Source organism: Cyprinodon tularosa, unplaced genomic scaffold (genome assembly GCF_016077235.1).
Source record: "Cyprinodon tularosa strain WSP-4 unplaced genomic scaffold, ASM1607723v1 ctg44, whole genome shotgun sequence".
Lineage (NCBI taxonomy): Eukaryota > Metazoa > Chordata > Actinopteri > Cyprinodontiformes > Cyprinodontidae > Cyprinodon > Cyprinodon tularosa.
Window position 1 is genome coordinate 51,476 of NW_024039163.1, and position 20,318 is coordinate 71,793.

At 37.4% G+C, this 20,318-nt stretch overlaps 1 protein-coding gene across 1 annotated transcript in view; it reads left to right on the forward strand.

Moving 5' to 3' along the window:
• Positions 1–3,564: 3,564 nt before the first annotated feature.
• Positions 3,565–20,318, forward strand: part of frmd4a (FERM domain containing 4A) — a 145,066-nt gene continuing 128,312 nt past the window's right edge. Inside the window, exon 1 of the mRNA XM_038299923.1 lies at positions 3,565–4,373. Coding sequence (XP_038155851.1) covers positions 4,329–4,373 — 45 coding nt within the window. The 5' untranslated portion in view covers positions 3,565–4,328. The remainder of the gene's footprint in view (positions 4,374–20,318) is intronic.

A 20,318-nucleotide genomic window follows, 5' to 3' on the forward strand; every position in this document is an offset into this window, starting at 1 on the left:
CGGTCGTTGAGAGGGGGGTACTGTTGGGATCTGGAGAAGTTCCACCTTTTTCCAGCAGAGTTCGCCGTGGATCCTCCTGAGCTGAGCCTTCGACACACCTGTGGCGCATCTCATCATCAAGAGGATCCCTCCAGTATATAACCTGCCTTCAGACCTTGCCTCAACGCCGCAGTGTTTATCCAGTTTGGAATCCAGTTTCCCTTGTAAGCTCTGGATGAGCTTAACCTGCCGAGCCTGCCCTCTGAGCCAAACCTGAAGACTCTTCTCTGGATTCCCATGCTGCTCTGGACTAAGAGCTGGAAACCCAAAGCCAAGGTCTGCCCTCACGCTAGAAGTAAGACGCTGAAGCGGTTATCGGACTCTGCTGAACTAAACAGTCTCTGGAACCAACAGTTCCTCTCTCTCTCACCCGGACTCCTCAAGGTATAAATCAGAAACTCTCAAACTCAAACTCATCTGCTCCCAAGCTAACTGAACTGTCATCCTCACAGACTCCAGTGAACCTGCCCCCAGGCCTGAACCAGTTCCTGTGTTTATTCCATGTGCTTGTGTTCAATAAAACTTGTTAAACTTTTCATCTGTTTTCCGTGGTGTTCTGCATACTGGGCTTTTCTGAAACCCATCATGACATCTGGTCTGAATATTTATTTCACTCACCTTTCTAACTCCGCCCAGGTGTCATTACAGCTCATCTGATCCACATGCTTCAGCCTCTATTTAACCAGCCTTCAACCAGTCATCAGTGCCAAATTATTTGAGCCAGTGGTGAGAGTTCTCTTGCGTTCCTGAGTGTTTCTGATTGCCTGATCCTGACCCCTTCTGCCTCTTGATCTCTGAGCATGCCTGTCACTGTTCTGATCCGTTTACCTGAGCTGTTTTCAGACTCTTGCCCAATTTCTGCCTGTCTGTGAACTGTACCTAGAACTGTTTCTCGACTCCATTCTGGATTTCCCTTTGGCACCTCTTCAGACCTCTGATCTCCTGGCTCTGACTACCAAGCTCATTCTCGACACCGGCTTCGGCTCCACCCTCTGGATTGTCCTGCCTTCCTTTGTCTGCTTGGTTCTGATCTCCTGCCTGTCCTCTGACCTTCGAGACATAAGCGTTTGGGACTCTCTGGTTGGCGCCCAACCAGAGAGTAGCCATAAGACCAGGTTAGTGACTCCTACATTCTTAATCATCCTCTGTCAGACAGACGTTTTCACTAACCTGTTGCTAACCTGTAGCAGAGGTTCCTGACTTAGACGACAACACTGTTCACTGCAGTTCTTTTTATAATAAACGATTCGTGAATCTGTCTGTCCGCCTTGAATACTGGGTCCTATTGTTCTGCGCCTGACCTTGTGTGAGTATTTTAGAAATGCTGATCTATTGGAATTTCACACACAAATATCTCAATTGTTCAAAAAAGAGAATATATCCTGCTAGAAACAGTTCTGTGGGCATGAATGTCTTGTTGATGCCAGAGGTCAGAGGTAAATGGCAGACGAATTTGAGCTGATAGAAAGGTAATAGAAACTCAAATAACAGATCGTAGTAACCGAGTTATGCATAAGAGCATCTCTGAATGCACGTGTCAAACCTTTAGGCAGTTTGGCTATAGCAGCAGTAGACTACACTGGGTGCAAACTCCTTAAAACAGGGCTACAATTGTCACAGGCTCATTAAAATTGGACAACAGAAGAATAGAAAAACACTGCCTTGTCTGATGAGTCTAGATTTCTGCTGCAACATTCAGATGGTAGGGTCAAAATTTGGCCTCAACAACATGAAAGCATGGATCCCTCCTGCCTTGTATTAATGATTTAGGCTTGGGGTGGTGTAATAGTGTGTGGTACAGAGTGCTCTTTGGACCCCTAAGCACTAACTGAGCATTGTGACAGCACAACAACCTACCTGAGTATTGCAGCTGACCATGTTCATCCATTTAAGAACACTGTATACCCATTATCTGATGGCTACTTTCAGCAGGATAAGGTTCCATGCAATAAAGAGTAAATTCTCTCAGATTGATTTCTTAAACATGAGAAAGTGCCTCCAAATTCACTGGGTCTTGGGGAGTGGTGGCCTAGTCGTTAGGGCATAGAGCTTGGAATCCTGAGGTTCTGAGTTCGAGGCCCACTCCCATTCTGGGACCCTGAGCAAGACCCTTAAGCCCACACTGCTCCCCAGGTTCTGCACTATGGCAGCCCACTGCTCCCCAAGGGGATGGGTTAAATGCAGAAAGTTAATTTTGTTGCTCTGTACTTGTAAGGACAGTGTAACGACAATAAAATCTGGAAAAAAATCTCAATCCAATTGTGGGATTTGTATGTGCAACAAATCTGCAGCATCTGTGTGATGCTACTGACCAAACTCTCTGAGGATGGTTTCCAGTATCTTGGTGAATGTACTGTATGACATGAATGATTAGGGCACATCTGAAAGCAAAAGGAGGTCCAACTTGGTACTAGTAAGGAATACCCGATAAAGTGGCCAGTGAGCGTTACATACACGTGCATACCCTTAAACCAATCCTCTTTGATCTGTCATTAATTTTCCTCCTGCAGCTTCATCCAAGGACATGGGCTACATTCCCATGGATCTGTAGTCAAAGGAACATTAAGCTGCTTGGATATGGTCTCATAGCTATTACCTTTAACATGCTTGTCTGATTTTCTTTGAAATCTACTGAGAAAGCTCTTTATTTTTGCTTCCTCTGGTGAATACCTTTAGTCCTATTTATAGGTCCACTAATTGATTACAAGATTGTAGACACATGTGATTCTTAGTGGACACGCATTAATTGAACATGTCTTTACTTGGTGTACCATAATTTTCGTCCAGGCCTGTTTCATGAGTTTTTTTTTTTTTTTTTTATCGTAATTTTTCTATTAAAGCATGGTTGAGAGGCAATGTCTACCTTTCATTTGTTTATTTTCATAAAACATTTATTTATTATCGCTTTTTGTCAATTTCAAGTAATTTCTGTGACAATTGTGTGTGTCTTTTTAGCCTCTGAGGAGTTATTCCCCATGGCCTGGCACCAACATACCACCAATTTGCATTCATATATACCACACAGTGTTGAGGCATCTGCTGTTTTGGTTTAGCCAAGTAGGTAGGATGACCATTCCTAGATGGCAAGATGAATTTATAAGATACCAGAGCAAAATCTTAAAAACAGACAGATGGGTTGAGATGCGATCAGATCAGCAAAATACCGGTTTCTGACCCTTTTGGTTGTTGCTTTGTTTTCTGTGCAGTCAATTACAACCATAGATTGACAAAGGAAAAAATAAAAGTAACAGCATCCACAAAGCAAAAATAGCATTGTGAAGCTAAAATTACTAACGTATCCAATTACAGGTGAATGAATGGGCTAATGATTATTCTACACACTGCTTACCAAATCATTCTCACAGAAAGCATAAATAGGCGCAGTCTGCTCCTGCTCTCTGCATTTCTGTCCCTCTCTCCCCTCCCTCTTCCCAACCCACCCTCATTTACGCTCAATCCAGTGTGGACCTTTCTCACCAGTGGCTGCTTGCATCGCAACATCTCTCTCCTCCTCTTTCTCTTTCTCCATCATACCTCCCCTCTAAAACTCTTGTCTTTTACTCTTCCTGATCTGCTTCTAATTTTTTGATGGCTGTCTAAAGCCAATGATACATGAGCCTGAGGATTGGTGAAAAGGGGAGTCCTGTGTGCCAGATCTCTAAGAAGAAAGCTGAGCATAACGTCTATATTTCCAACACAGGGAATAGGAAGCGTTCTAGATTGGGGAGCATCACTTTTGCAGGCAGGTTGCTTTATGCAGAGCAGCCAAGGACATCCCTGGACAAGAACAAATAGAGAGATGAGCCACGTGCAGGAGAGGAAGTGCTTTGTTTTCTGAGGACAGCAATCGGGAAAGGAGAGACAGACTGCAACAATCAGAAGGTGGGGAGCACTGATTAAGAGGAGGTCCAGTCACAGGGGGTTGAAAAGGAGGGTACTTGGTCTAAAGGGAGTATTTAAAAGTAAAATAGCAGTGAGGGGGGGTCTACCATGCTGCCAGATTAAAGCAGAAGAAGAGAAAGTGCTTTACTGACAGTCTGAAGAAACAACACCAAGGGGTCACCGGCTCTCCAGAGACTGGGATTACAACAGCAGCGAAGAGACGGAATACAGCACTGCCCCAGAGACTAAAGGCGGGGTGGGCTGGTTAAGAATCTTCAGGCTTTTTTTTTAAACCTGAATAACTGTATTGTTGCTTCTTAAAACAGAAGACTGAAGAAGAAAAGGAGGGTTTCTCTAGTAAGTGGCCAACATTCCCTTAAAGCACAAATCTGAAGTAGGATCCCAGCATGGCTGTCCAACTCATCCCTGAATCAGCTGTGAGTTTGCTTATGGTAAGTCTCTCTATGGGACACTGTTTCAGATAACATTAACATGCTTTTTAACATCTTAAAAATATATATATCTGCATCCTAAAGCAATGTTTTTATACACCTAAAAAACCGTTTCACTCATTAAGATGTTGGTGGCAAATGTTACAGACATATGTGGGCAAAAATACTTGTACTTGCATGGAAGATTATTGGGGAGGTGATATACTTTTATGAACACCATATGCATGTTATATGCAGATATAGATTTGTCTTTGGTTAGTTACAGATTACCTTCTCTTTAATGGTAAACCTTTTTTTGTGATGTAAATGTGTTGTATGGAGAATGTGTTTTGCAGTGTTTAATGTGGGCATTCTGCAGTCCCTGGGGGGAAGTCACACATTGCTGCTCTACCTGCTGTCCCACCTGTCAAGGCTGTCTGTTACTATGGCGATAGGCCATTCAGTCCTTGCTAGGGTGAGAAAGTGCTGTTGGGAGAAATGCAGAAGAAAAGTACATAAACATGATGGACAGGTCATTGGAGTAAAGAAGAAAAGTAAAGCATCAGAGATGCGGGCAAAAACAAAAAATCAAGAAATAGAAACAGAGAGCTCTAGAGTCAAGAAAAGTGACATGAGATGCTGCCAGCGTTTGGCTTTTCCCATCAAAATCGGTACTGCCTAATATGGTTGTCGGGTCTTTTTTGGTGCATGGAGATAAAAATGGTTCGAGTGACAGTTTGTTTCCCCTCAGAACATTTTAACTCTATATGTTGGCATCAGTATGGAAGGTGTTCTCAAACAAGTACTGTCACTGTCACAGTTGACAGCTTTTAAATGCATTCCTGTCAACCCTTTTTCACTTCAACTGTTCCAGTCGAAACCCCTTCATTCAGAGCCATTTTGTATTGCACCAGTGGCCAGTAATCATTGCTTTTCAGAGAGAACACTATTTTCAAGGCATTTATAATTTTAGCTATGTGTTTGCAAAGTCTGTGGCATTTGCTTTGTTAGTTAGAACCCATCTTAATTATTAAAGGGGGAAGGGGATAGCCATGATTAACATTGATCATGCTTCCTGCCACACTGTGCATTAATATTTCAGATAAACACATGATTACTGCACAGCAGTGATTAGTGGAGCAGCAAAGACAGATAGAATATGTCTGATAACAAAAGCAGAATTATATTTGATATTTAAACAAGTTATATATTTTGAAAATATATTTTTGCAAACAATTTTGTGGTTCTTAGTGTAACCTTTTTTATTGGTTACTAGAATTTAGGATACTTTCATACCATTGATATTATAATGTCCATTATTCTACCTTTTCTTTATTTTTGAGCTGCTCTTATAAAGAAGAGGGGAATATTTGGGATGTGTTAAAAGAATCAGGATGAAAAAGCGTACAGTTAACCCGATACTCTTGGGGAAAATATAGTCCACTAATTAACACTCAGCATGGATGCACTAATTACTAAGAAAATAAGATGTGGGGTAGATGAGCAATCTTTAAGTAAACATGTATACTTCTCAGCTTCACAGTATTGATTCTAAAAGAGTTTGACAAAAGATAATTTTTTAATTTTCAATGCAACACTATTTGGTTTAAACGTCTAAAATGATTGCAGTTCGCAGATTAAAAGTTATTTCAATGGATTATTTCAAACTTTTAGATCTATTTTATTCCACAAGAGGAAATAAAGGTAATAAGGTAAAGCCCAAAAACGCTGAAACAACATTATTTTGTCCAGTTTTGCTGTAAGACAACCAACACTGAATAAAAAAACGAATGCCTTAGAGGACAACTTTCATTTGTGATTCGCCATTCCCATGCCTCCATCTTTCTCAGGTGAATAAACAGTTTGCTTTTCTGCCCCATCAGCAGTTCTGCCTGAAACAGGCCACTCTGAAACAGAAAGCTGTGTTGGTCTCTGCTGGCATTTGATCTGAGTTGGGTTTTTTTGTTTTTTTTTTATTTTGCATCAGAACCAGGTAAAAAAACATTGTGCTCAATGTTGCTCAAAGTTGCTGGATGCTTAAATACACTGATGGCAGATTTTTTTTTGTGAAAATGCACAACTTAGCAGTCTGCAGGATACCTTATGACTGAATTGGGGTCTGCTTCAAGTTGAGTTTATACTACTTATCAAGTACAGCTCTGCATGCTCTCCAGTGGATCCTTTAGAGGAGTACTCTCTAAAGATACTATTAAAGTTGCATTAGCCAAGATTTTGGTATAACTAAAGGAGAAAATATTACATGAAGAGAAAATATTACATGAAGAAAAATGCACATCCTTTTCGACTTGTTCAAAGAGCATCAGAATAAAAACAGTAATGAATACTGACAAAAAAGCATTTAGCTAATCCATGTCTAACATGAATTATCCACACTATGAACATCCTATCAAATTTGAAACAAAGGACATCAAAATAGAAACACTCTTGCTCCTACTGTTCCATTTTGCTGAATTTTTTTTCTAATTCTATAAGTTCTTTTTTCAGTGTCTTTGTTTTCCACATGCAGGGGCATCTAATTAATATTTGCTTTGCTATCTGTTACATTTGGCCTTGCACCCAATGTTGACAGAAAACAGGGTAAACTGGAATCCTGACACACATTGGGGCTAAGTGGATAATCTCTGCTCTACATGCTGTGAGGGAACAGCTAGCAGCTTCATAATTCTTAGTTTAACAGATCCTTTAAGGTTATATGCACATATATATAGCTGCACATCTGTGAATTGCACTATGGAATGTGTGTGTCCCAGTCATAGAATCATAATGGTGCTTTAGCTGTATCTTTCCTCCATTCAGCTGATTAGAAAAAAGTGACCAAGACTTTACATTGGCTTTAATGTCGCTGCAATGTCTCCTCTTTGTTTCCCTCATTCAATTACCACTAAGCAAGCAGACCAGATGTCTCAGTGTGATCAAGCCAAAGTATTCTGCACTAATCAAATCACCTCTATGATCATTGTTTGTAAATCTGACTTGGTGTATACAAAATATTATGGTATGCATGAGGGAGAAATATTAAAAGACATTGTGAAACATTTTATGCAAGAATGCATACTGTATGTGTAAGATTATTATATTTTCCTCCAATATTTTGATTGAATCTACACTGCAATGGAGCAGCCTGTGTAAAAACAGAGGAGGGCTGAGGAGTATGGGGGAGGGTTTGCAGGATGAGATCATACTGAGATAATTGATTATTGCCCTGTAACAATGGCAAGGAGGGAGCCTCAAACAACACTTGTTTATTTTTACTTTTTGATGGAAATTGTATGTCCTACATTTGGGATACTTTGTCAGAAATAACTATCAGCTATTTGTTGTAAATGTACAATTTTATCAAACCCGTAGAGAATATTACCTCTCAAATTTAAACCCTAATTTCTCAGTAAAGATTGTTGCTATTTAAAAACGAATGCAGCCTTAATTTATGTTTAGTTTCTTGTTTAAAATGCAAAATATTCTCTCTCTCTCTCTCTCTCTCTCTCTCTCTCTCTCTCTCTCTCTCTCTCTCTCTCTCTCTCTCTATATATATATATATATATATATATATATATATATATATATATATTAGGGTGACCAAACGTCCGTATTTCCCAGGACATGTTCGTATTTCACGTCCTGTCCTGGGCGTCCCGGGTTTTTTTTAGAAAGTGAGGAAATGTCCTGTTTTTTTAAATTACCTTCATTGGACCATTAAATTTACAGACACTAGGGCACTGCGCACGACGCTGCGTGTGAAATCACCCCTGAGCCGTGCCAGTGCGGGTGCCCCGTTCTTAATCAGAATATAGATAGCGTGGCTGTCAGTACGCCAACAACATGCAAAGGCACAAATGTATGTTTACCAACGATTTACAAAAGAGTTTCCCCGCTTTCAGACCGGATCGAGACAAATGGGAGGCCTTGTGCACAGTGTGCAAAGCAGGCACATATGTCTCGGTGTCCAATCGAGGTGCAAGGAATCTCAAAAGCCACCTGGACTCCGAAAGTCAAGATATTCTATTGATATGTTTGTTCGTTTTTGGTACATTTTGAGTTATTTTTGCTACAAAAGAGGTATTTTTTGTTAATTAGCTCATTTGTTTATTTTTTCCACTAACCTACAGAACAGACATTATTTCGTTCATTGCTGAGGCTGAGTATCATCATATTGGGAGTTGAGAGTTATTGTTAACTTTTATTGTTAAGTGAGGGATGTTTAGATGAGACATTATTTCTTTCATTAGTGCTATTCATTCATTACAGGAATTGTTAAGCATTTTTAATAAATACATTTTGAGTAAAATTATCATTTGTTATTGGAGTTATTGCTGTTGACTTTTACTGAAAAGCATTTTTAATAAATCAACTGTTAATATCATGTTATTGTAGGATTACCTAGGCCTATGCATGGGAACAGAGATCCCCCGCCCCCCCGCTCCAAGGTGTCCTGGTTTTTCAAAATGAAAATATGGTCACCCTAATATATATATATATATATATATATATATATATATATATATATATATATATATATATATATATATATATATATATATATATATATATGTTTGCCACTTATAGGTGATTATTATGAAGTACAGGCACAGATAGTATTTCATTAAAGTAATTTTATTAAAATGTTACTCTTCTATATTGTGCGACTATTCCACATCTTACCATCTTCCTCTTTTTGATAATATTGTGCAATGTTTTGGAGATAGCGATGCATAGCTAAAAATCCTGTTATTGTTTGTTTTGTTTTTATAATTTTAAGTTTTTTTTCTTTTTTCAAAGCTGCAGTGTGCCTGCAGAACAGTCACGCTTGACTGATGTTGAGAGCCAGTGCTGCTGATGTCAGCTAACCAAAGCTGTTGAGTTACTGCAGGAAAAATTAAACACTCATACATTACAAAGGAAAGCCATTGATACAACATAGTAGTGGTGGTTTTTGTTGAAATTAAAAACAATCCAGTCTAGAAACTGTCCACATTGCAGCATGCAGGTTGAGTAAGGGTAAAAGTGTTCAAATGAAGCGAGTAACACCACACAGCTTGTTGGAAATCAATATCTAGAAGGTTTGCAGCATTGCTTGTGGCACTTAGACTGAGGCTCATAGAAATCACGGGCTTACATTACACATCTATCTACTCTCTCATAAAAACAAAATCATTAACACTACTTTGCAACATGAAAGGATAAGGTTCTCTTTACACATACACAAGCAACAGAAAGCAGTACAGCATATGTGAAGTCAAGACACTGTTAGTAATATTGTATCACATTTTCATTACATTGTTATTTTAAGGACAAAATTAATTTAAGTTGACGTCTTCTAGTATGAAATAATGTTACCATACATAGATACAAATACTGGGTCAATTTTTCTTATAGCTTATGTACCAAATTGAAATATTTATTTAAGCTGAATCCTCTTTTTTAAGAGTTTTTTCCACCATGTTTAAGTAAATGTATTTATAAAAGTACTAATAGCAGAAACAGTCGTTGCTGTTTTTTCTTGATACTTTAAAAGTAATCAATTTGAATTTGATTTGATTTGATTGGTTTGTAAGCAATTTAAACTATAAATTAATTTTTTGATAATTTTATTTTCAGCTGATTTATTTGGTCCAAGCAGTGCCTTTGACGGCAGCAAGGCTTCTGTCAATCCTGACAGAAGCCTTGAACTGGCCTTGAACTGGCTTTTGGAGGTCTAATCATACTCATTTGGCAAATTAGCAGAATTCTACCTGTAGGAAATTCAAGAGTTTTGATAGAGTTAAAATTCAGCATGCAATTGCCAAACTGCTCTACAATGCAGCCAAAATTCAGGCCAACTGGTATGAATGCTGCTAATTTTACATACAAAGGTTTAGTTATACCAAAGTTGGTGTTTGATCAATTTTGTATTATGTGCAAATATCATTTAAGCAATCGCCTGTGAAAACACAAAGCAGTTAATTTAAAAGTAATACAGGAAAAGGTCTCTCTCTGACCTTCTTCATTCTGAGCAGTTGCTTGCTGGCTGGACCTCTTCTGGGCTGGACAGACCAGCAAATTTTCATATCTCCCTGTTTGCATACAGTTACTTCTAAATAACACATGCTTGATCCAGTTTGGACCCAACTAAAAATGAATTATCTTCAGCCACCAACAACTGGGTCAGTTGTATTGCTTTTCATTTAAATAAAAAAATAAATGATAATAAAAAAACCCTAATAGCATTTTCTAACAGCTATATCTCCCTGATTCATCAGCACAACACTGTTGTTCAAATGTGTTATGATGTTGTTTAAATGATGACATATGAAATATGTTTACAATAGCCTTTTTATTTCACCCTTAAGACAAAAAACAACTCAGTCACCCAGGCTCCCCTTTTAAGCATATTCTTTGATTCATTAAGTACCCTGGCATAAACTTTCTTGGGGAGGCTAGGAACTGTGATCCGCTTTCATTGGAATATACCGTCCGGTCACCCTTCCAATAGAGATGAAGTACCAATTCAGTTTCCAGTCCAGGGACACTCTATATGTTGAAGAAGAAGCTCAACAACATCCAGAGACAGAAGGTACTCAGGGCAGATCTCGTCTTACTTTGAAGTCTTTCCACAATGGAAATTTTTGAGCCCTTTGTTGTTTTCAGCCCTGGTGAATGACATTATGCATGCTTGACATTGAGCATACTGGTAGCAACAGTGGAGAGGAAAAACTCCCTTTTAACAGTAAGCAACCTCCAGCAGAACCAGGCTCAGTGTGAGCGGCCATCTGCCGAGGCAGACTGGGGTTCAAGGAGACAGAAGCAGAGATACGAAAGGCAGCCCAGTCCAGGAAACACAGCCAGGTAAACAAGCTCAGAGCCAGCTTCCATTTCAGAGGATGAAGAGAGCACATTCAGCAAGTCACAGTCAGAGAAACAGGACTACACTGGAAAATAGACAAATCGCCAACATCTATAAACAAAGGTGTTGATGGCAATAGCACAGCTGATATTTCCATCCAGGATGGTGTCACAGCCAAACAGGAACAGACGAGGCGAAGCTACTATGAGAAAAAGCAGAGAGAGCATAACGTTAGAGATTAAACTAACAGATTCTGCACAGTGGGAGAATAGAGATAGAATGAAGCAGAATGATGAAAAAGGAGTCCCTATGTCCTCAAAAAGTCTAAGCATATAGCAGCATAACTATAGAGATAACTCAGGATAACCTGAGCCACTCTGACTATAAGCTTTATCAAAAAAGGAAAGTTTTAAGCCTAGCCTTAAAAGTAGAAAGGGTGCCTTGCTTACAGACTAAAACTGGTAGTTGGTTCCACAGGAGAGGAGCCTGATTACTAAAAGATCTGCCTCCCATTCTACTTTTAGAAATTCTAGGAACCACTAGTAAACCTGCAGATTGAGAGTGAAGTGCTCTGTTTGGAACATAAGGAACAATCATATCTCTGATATAAGATGGAGCTTGGCCATTTAAGGCTTTATATGTGAGAAGGAGGATTTTAAATTTTATTTCTGGTTTAACAGGAAGCCAGTGAAGAGAAGCTAGGATAGGAGAGATATGATCTCTATTTTTAATTTTCATCAGAACTCTGACTGCAGCGTTTTGGATCAGCTGAAGGCTTTTAACTACAGTTTGTGGACTTCCTCATTGTAAAGTATCCCAGCCCTCCGCCTCTCCCAACCAGCCACTCCAGAGTAAAACTAAGTCTAAGTATTAAATCTATGTAAAGCATCTTATTACAAAATGATTTGTTTACCAGTACAAATAAAGTGTTTGTTAGAATGATAGGGCAACTCATTCATACAAAACAGGGACTCTGCTGTTTTGTGCTTAATTAAATGTCTATTTGATTATTGATTAAGATACTTAATTTGATAATTTTAGTTTGAAGAGGTGAAACTAAAATGCCATTGGTTATAAAGCTGAGAAAATTATATTTCAGAATTGTAAAAAAAAAAAAAATTCCTTTAATAGAGTGGTGCAGTAACCAGTATAAGGTTTAAAGCATCTGTCCTTAACATTTTTCCCAGCATTACTTTTACTTTTAATACAGTAGAACTTCTACTTGAGTAATAATTAATAATTTTGACACCTTGATCACGTGTTGTTCAGACAATGCAGAATTAATAGAAAAAATTTGAAACATTTTTCTGTTCCCTGAACTCGGTTGTAATCTTTGTGTTGCAAAATAAAGATACATGTCTTTTTTTCTTGTTTTTGTTTTCACTATGATTTCAAAAAACTCAAACAGGAGACTTGAATGGAGGAGCAAAAGGGAGAATTTGGTTTTAATATTCCACTATACTTTCATTAATTATGGTTAGGCTTAGTCTGTATGTGCTTAAGACTAATTCTTGCCCTTAAATGTTATGTTTATACTGCAGTCTGGATAAGGACTATTGATTGGCTGCAGAGGTGAATGCGCTTCAGTCTTAATTGACTTCATCAGAGCTCCTTCTCCATCAGCTATGCTCTTTTGTGTGCAAAGAAGGTCTCAGGTGTGACTCTGTAAAGTGATTGCAGTGTGTGCAGTGTATCCCCTCCTGCATGTTAATCTGCACTGCAGTCTTGATATGGGGGTGTGACAGAATTGCATACTGTATGGGTTTAATGCTCACAGGGGTGCGCGGCAGGTTACTGTGTGTGCTTATTGTGTGATCCAAAAGAAAAGGGTAAATGGAAACAGCATTAATAAGCATCTGCCTGTAAGCACAGACGGTCTAATCAACCCACTAAATTCCTGCTCTGTGTTTTCTTGATGGTTTTCTAAGCTCTACATCTCTGCTCTTTCCGCTATAGGACAATTGTGTATGCTGATATTATTTCACTGATATAAATTTTGTAAATCCTGCAATCTTAGCAGTGATGCAGGACATATGAGAGCATACGTATAGACAAAGATGTGCAAAAAATGTCAATCTAAGATATAAATAATTCATTTAACGTTAACAGCATATAACATCCTCTTTTCCTTTACAACTGTCTTTTAAAGGATTTTTCCCACAAGCTTTTTGAGATATTTCAGATTGCGTATTCAACTAAAGCAATCTTTTGGCAAATAACTTCTGCTGTGCTGTGAAGGTCAGCCCATGGTGAAAATCACTTTCAGGGCAGATTAATAAGACTTTTGTGGCAGGAGAAAAAGAAAAGAGTATACATTTATGGCTTTTTAATTTACTTTAGGCAGTGACTGTAAGCTACATGCAAACAATAAAAACTTTAAAATGTTTGGGGTAGGATTAGGTATTTTTGGTTTCTGGGCTTATTTGCTGCATGCTGGTGTTAAACTGAATGCATAAATAATTTACAAGCCAATGGCAGTGTCACATTAGCAAGAAGCCACCTGTCTTGTGTGCCAAGGATGCAGGTTTTCAGGAGGGGTGGCACAGTGATACGAGTGGGGGTACAATGTGGTAAAGGCACCAGGCGGTCTGATTGGTTCACCATCTGTCTCTGCAATGGAGCAGATGTCTGAATAGAAAGATCAATCTTTGCTCGTTTCAAAATTTAGTCCCATCTCTGTAACTGTGAATGTGATTTAGTCTCTGTTACTGTGAATGTGATTTAGTGTGTGCATGTGTGTTTTTGCAACAGTGTTTGCACTTCTGACATTTCACACTCTGGCTGACAGAGGTCCCAGTGGGGCTGATTGTCCTCCATATGGACCAAGTAACCCCCAAACAGGTATTTGACATATTGGTGAGCTGTCTTGTTAACAGCTTTTAATAAGATAGGCATGGAGGGAAAAAAAAGAAAAAAGAATGACATTACACATCAAACATGAAAGGTTTTTGTGTGAAAGTTCAATCATCAACTACTGGATTCAGTGACACTAAATAATATGTATAATTAATTGATCAAATATAAATAAATAAAATATAGTTAACATACAGGGGAAAAAATATTAATTAAAATTATTCCTCATTTTTTATATTCAATCATCAAACTATGAGTCAATCAATGAATCTGTATTTGAAAAGAACTTTCCTACAGATACAGTAAATTTGTTATGTATTGCTATAGAGGCCTTATAAACAGTCAAAAAGACTTAAGATCACAAAAACTCAACTGAAAGACCATAAAATAGAAATAAAATAATCAATTAAAGAACTATGAAGAGAGAAACCATGCCTGCAAACACATGTTTTTTTTCCTGAAAGACAGTCTTCATTCAAAAAAATCGAAGTTCAAAAGAATTTGTGATCCAATTGTATGTTAAGAAATGTGTATGAAATGTGTATGGAAAAACACACAACCACTTTTTTTCTTAAAAAAACAAGAAATGTCCTGTGCACAAAAAGAAGCAAAAGTATATCGGAAATGCTTTAAATAGAAATAGAAAACTTTTCAAGCAAAACTTGCAGTTTAAAGTAAAACCAGCTGTTTTTAAAACAATTTTCAACTTTAGGTTTCATATGAAATCTTCAAATCAAAATAACTGCAGACACAGACAAATTTAAGTCTGCACAAGTGGACAAGCTTTCTTTTAATTCTCTAAGTCACAGAATGCTGGAGTCCTTGATTGCCCTGGAAACCAACCCTTCTAAAGCAAAGCAGCTCTGTGTTTTTAACACTCAGATGTAGTTGTATTTGTGAAGCCAGGTCTCTATACGTCTTAGATTGAATACACATTATAGGTATGAACATTATAAGAATTGTTGATGATTCTTAAATCACGATGTAATGATAATAAAACAAACAACTTCAACCATTTTTTCAAAAAATATAATCAGTACACCATCCCATGCCATTGCTTTGATCATTCTCCCATTTCAAGTTGCACCTCATAGCCTCTTTGGAGACCATCAAAAAGCTTTTAGTATGTCATAGGCTGTATGGTTGACCACTCCTCTTTGAAGAAGGCAGAGATAATGACAAAATTACAAAGTCCATACATTTTCAACGGGTTAGGGGCAGGGCCATACCGGTGGGTTAATGTTCGTGTGCTTTATCAATCCCAAAAACCAGTCTCATTGTTTGTTTTGGAATCACCGTCCTGTTGAAACATCCAGCTCTGTCTGAATTTCCACATTCTATTTTTGTTTGAAAGATAGAAAATTACAATTTGAATGTAGTCTGTCTTCATTATTAAATCCAATTTGCACAGTGCACCAAAAGGACTGGTGATTAAACAGACTTTAATCATCAGGGGTGTCCAAACTGTGGCCCTGGGATACTGTATGGCCACTGCAGTAACTTTATTAGCCCTTAATAGAAATTCTTAAATGATCATAACTTATCATAACTGATAATGTGAGACTGATAATGTGTGGCACACAGGGTTAGGTGCTACACATTATATTAATCTGGGCCTCTTCCCATCAAAGCAGTTCAGTGAAAAGACATTCAGAAGACATTCAGCTGATTGGATGAAACAGTACCTTAATAGATACTGCAGTGAGTATGTTTTTTTAACCATAAATGCTTTATTTGGTAAGTATTTAACATGCTCTTTTTATACACTTTATTAATATGCATGATAATTTGAAAGAAGGAACTAAGATAGAGCAGGTGCATAACATCAATTAAAAACAAGCAAGCCCCTTTGTAGTATTGCCATATAAAGATATATATATATATATTTTTTTTTTGCCTTACCTAAAGTGTAATTGGATCAAATGAAAAAACACGTAATTGATTTTGTGACAACAACAGTAGAGTGAGAAAATAATCTTTCATGCCTTTTTTTTTTTGTTTCTTTTAGTTGGTTTCTGTTTTGTTTTTTTTATAATGCAAATATTTCATATTTTCATATGTTTTAGCTTCAGATTTTCAGCCAGATTTCCTGAATTCAACTCTCATGGACATGGGCATCTCATTTCATAAAAAACACTTTTGACAACGATTCATTAAATTAAAGGCTATTAAATTCAGAGTTGTTTTGTTTCGACTGAACACAAAATGACATCGTCGGTGCATTTCGAGATAAAACATTTGACAGAAAATATAGAAGCTTACAACACAGTAAATATGTGAAGTTTACAACAAACAAAGACATCTATATCAGGACAGAGAGAGAAAGACAAAAAGGAAGAAATGAAGGCATAGTCAAATGTATCATGCTTTGTTCCTTTGTGTACCACTAGAGGACAGTAAAGATTTCTGAAGTTTAGTCCTCCATGAAAAGAAAAGTGATAGTTTACCTTTTCCCATCAGTTGGGAAGCAGCATTATTAATGCACATTTTGTGAAATCCCCAACAGCAAGATAAAGCATAGAATAATTAACTAAGGTGGTTTCAGCATATTGGTAAAACACTGTATTTGTGAGTAGATCAGGGGAGTAAAGTCACTGTACACTTATCAGTCCGTCTAGATTTTCACAAGCAAATCTCTTCAAATGCAGTTAAAGTGCTAAACACAGCAGAGGAATTTAGTCTGTTTTTTGTGTTCATGTGTTACTATATACCAAGAATTCTCAGTATTTATTAATATTCTTATTTTGGTAATATCATTTTTTAATTTAATGTATATTTATTACTCAGCAGAGAGTGCAGCTTAAATAGGTTCACATCTACATAAAAGCCCTACATAAGTTACTCCGACATTTAATATCCCTTCGAGGTCAATAAAGTATATTTGAATTTAATTAAAATAAAAAATGTCAAGTTGATATATTTGCATGACAAGTTATGGAGAAAATATATAACGTCTCTGTTTTTGTTTCACATTAAAATCCAGAATAAGAACAATTAACCCCCGATAAAAGATGATTGAGGCACATTGTTGTTTTGCAGATGGCTGAAGTAAAAAAAAAATAAAAATCTCCTAGAGTGATTTGTCCTGCAGTGGACCTGAAGTACTGCTTCTGAATGAATACAATACTGTTGTCTGGCAGTCTGATGTAGAGTTTGCTCAAAGTTGTTCATAATGTTCTTTATTTTTTTAAAGACATCTGCTTTGTAAATTCATCTGCAGCAGATCCCAGAACATGCTCCTTTATTAGCTTGTTAAACTTCTGATTACCCCTACAGATTATGACACAAGAGATCACACTCACCATAGCAAACTTATAGAAGATATGCCACATCTTGCTGGAAAAGATCTAAGCTTCATAAAGTATAGTCTCTGTCTTTTTTGTGATTGATGGCTTAACTGATGTGTCTTAAGTCCAGTCTGATGCATTTTCAATCCAACACCATCATAGTTTAAAAAATGCAAGATTCACTTCCATACAGAAACCACACATTCATATCTTCAGGTAACACAGAGTACATGTCACACTTAATAATATTACTTTAGCGATAGTTTCAAGGTGTTGCTTTATTGTATATCTCGTACCATGTCTTTCGGTTGTGCTGTTCTTTTTTCATCCCGTTACAGGTGATGAAGCAGACTGAAAATGTTTTGTCATTGTCTCCTTTCTATCTCTTCTTTCTTTCATCTTTTCTCTTTTTTTCCCTTTCTTCTTCTGTTTTTTTGCTCTATTTACATTGCAGTGTCCATATAAACCGTAAAACTCCCTGCATAATTATAATAAAGCAATTTATATGCATGAAACAAGTGGAGCAGTATGGCAATTGCCATACTGCTCCACTTGTGAAAGTAAAATCTGTTGGGCTCTTTTTGGCATCAAGACAATTATTCTTATTGCCACATTGCCAGACAGGAGACTGTTAAAAAAAAATGCAAGTCCTTATATTTCCTTGATAGTTCCTTATATTTCCTTATACAGGTTCTTATATTTCCTTGATACTTTACTCAGATGGGCTAACATAACTGATGAGTAGTGGCCTAGTTAGAGCTTTGCGTTTGGGTCCTGGAGGTTCTGAGTTCAAGTCACATCCTGGCTCACTGAGCTCCTCGGGCGCCCCACAGGGCAGCCCACTGTTCCCCAAGGGGATGGGTTAGTGAATTTCCCCAATGTTTGACAAAAAATGGATTTACATTTGTAAGTCATTCTAGGATCTTTGTCATGTCAGGGCAACAGGTCACTAAGGACTGATGGCTATGTTTTTCTTGGTACCAGAACAAGACCGGAAGTCCATATCACTGGAACCGCCTCCTGGTTAAGGATCAAAGTCCGTGTTGATTTGATATAGGGGGATGGTTTAGAACTTGATATATGAACCTTTATATGAATACATGAAAGAAAAAGAAACAGTAAAACCTAAAGGACATTAGTTTCATCATAAAGGTGCAAGAGATCCTCCATACAAGCAGAGTTTTCCAATAATAATGATATATAGGTGTAATAAGGACACATGGTGGTTAACTTTCCATTTTACCAAAAACAATTTTATATTATTCATGACCACTTTATATAAAGCTGATTTTTTAATTATTCATTGATACTTTATCAATCAATGTACCTGTTTTTGCAAGTTTTGAGGTTCACTTCACAGAATAGCAAGGGTGCAATGGGTATGCAGGTCTGCCAGCAGAGGGGAGTAGAGGTGTGTGAATGAAGATCGATAAGGATTTTGTGGCATGACTTGCGTGCATGCATAAGCCTGTGAATGCAAAGTGAGAATGTCATAAATAACGAAATTGGTTGTGTTCCTGTGCCTGTAGTTTCAGGCCTATTTGCAACATCAATATAAAATACATACAAATCCATTTCGGACTGGACCAGACTTGTCTTGCATCATGATGAGGACCAGACAATAATATAATAAAACTTAATAAAAGCTGAGCAGCTATTGATCTTCACTGCCTTCAGAACTCACCAGCAGCTGTTTAAACACATTCAAACTCTCATCCATGCTGTCACTCTTTATGTGCATCTCACTCTTTTTCTCTCTGCAAGACTCTCAGTGCACTGCCTGCAGAGATTGGTGGTCGCCCTTGACAACAGTTGCTTGGTAACCACTTTGGAATGACATCATTGCATCAAGCATAATTTAGCTAAGGATAAATAAAATCAATTGCCCCTTTTCACTTTACTGTGTTTTTGAAGAGGTTGGTTTATTGTGGTTTCTTTTGTATACAGCAGAAATTTCCTGGAAGCTTTAAGATAAGATTTTCTTTGCATCATATATAGAATAGTAAAAGAAGCTTGTATTTATTGATGTACTGAAATTTAAAGGATGTTTTTCTTTCTTTTCTTTATCCTCTCCTTCTGTCAAAACTTTTTCTTTTTGGCTTCTGTCCCAAACTACCATATGTCCTTCTCCTGCAGAGCCCTGCTCACATTATGCACTCTCATCCATCTTTTTTTTCCTGCTTAATTCTTTTCCTCTCTGCAGTTGTGAGATAAGATGTCCCTCCTTCTTAGCTGTGGTGAGGTGTGAGTGAAAAAGGGGCTTTCCCTCTTCATTTTTTTAGGATTGCAGATAGTAATGATGACCATCCACATACATGAAATGCATATATCCATGTATAGAATGGTGCAATATGTTTCATACCATTTGCATTGAAAGTGTGCATCATTCCATAGAATGCATGCGTCCTTGGATTGCCATTTGTGAATCTTCAGATAAGATGCTGAATAAAATCGCTGAGGCAACAATCAGACCAGCTCTAAGAAATGTGAACATTTTTGCTTAAAGTAGTTTCACGCTCCAGTTTTTGATGGTTAATATCTGACACCCAACACTAGTAGGCAATTTTGATGATATTTTATTAAAGATTTGGCAGGAGAGACAGTTTGGAAGGTTTTTCTAAGGCATGGATGTTTGTTCTTTTTGGATGTGTTTGTTAATTTTAACACTGTTTGGGCTTTTTACATTTTGATATTTTACAACCATAAAATTCAATGCACATCAATTTGATTTTATTTGATGTTATTTAATCTGCACAGTAAGTTTATTTTTTTGAAATATCGTCAATCCCATAAATAATGTTCCATTTAAATCTTCAATTATTTTCCGTTTCTGATTTTTTTGTTGGTTTGTCTTTAAAATAGTAATAATAATAATAATTAATAAGACTTGTGTGGCTATACTTTTGACAAATGTGCCAAGTTTTATAAATATGCATGCATTTGTGATACCTGTATTTCCTACCCTAAAAAAGTCACTTTTAAAAC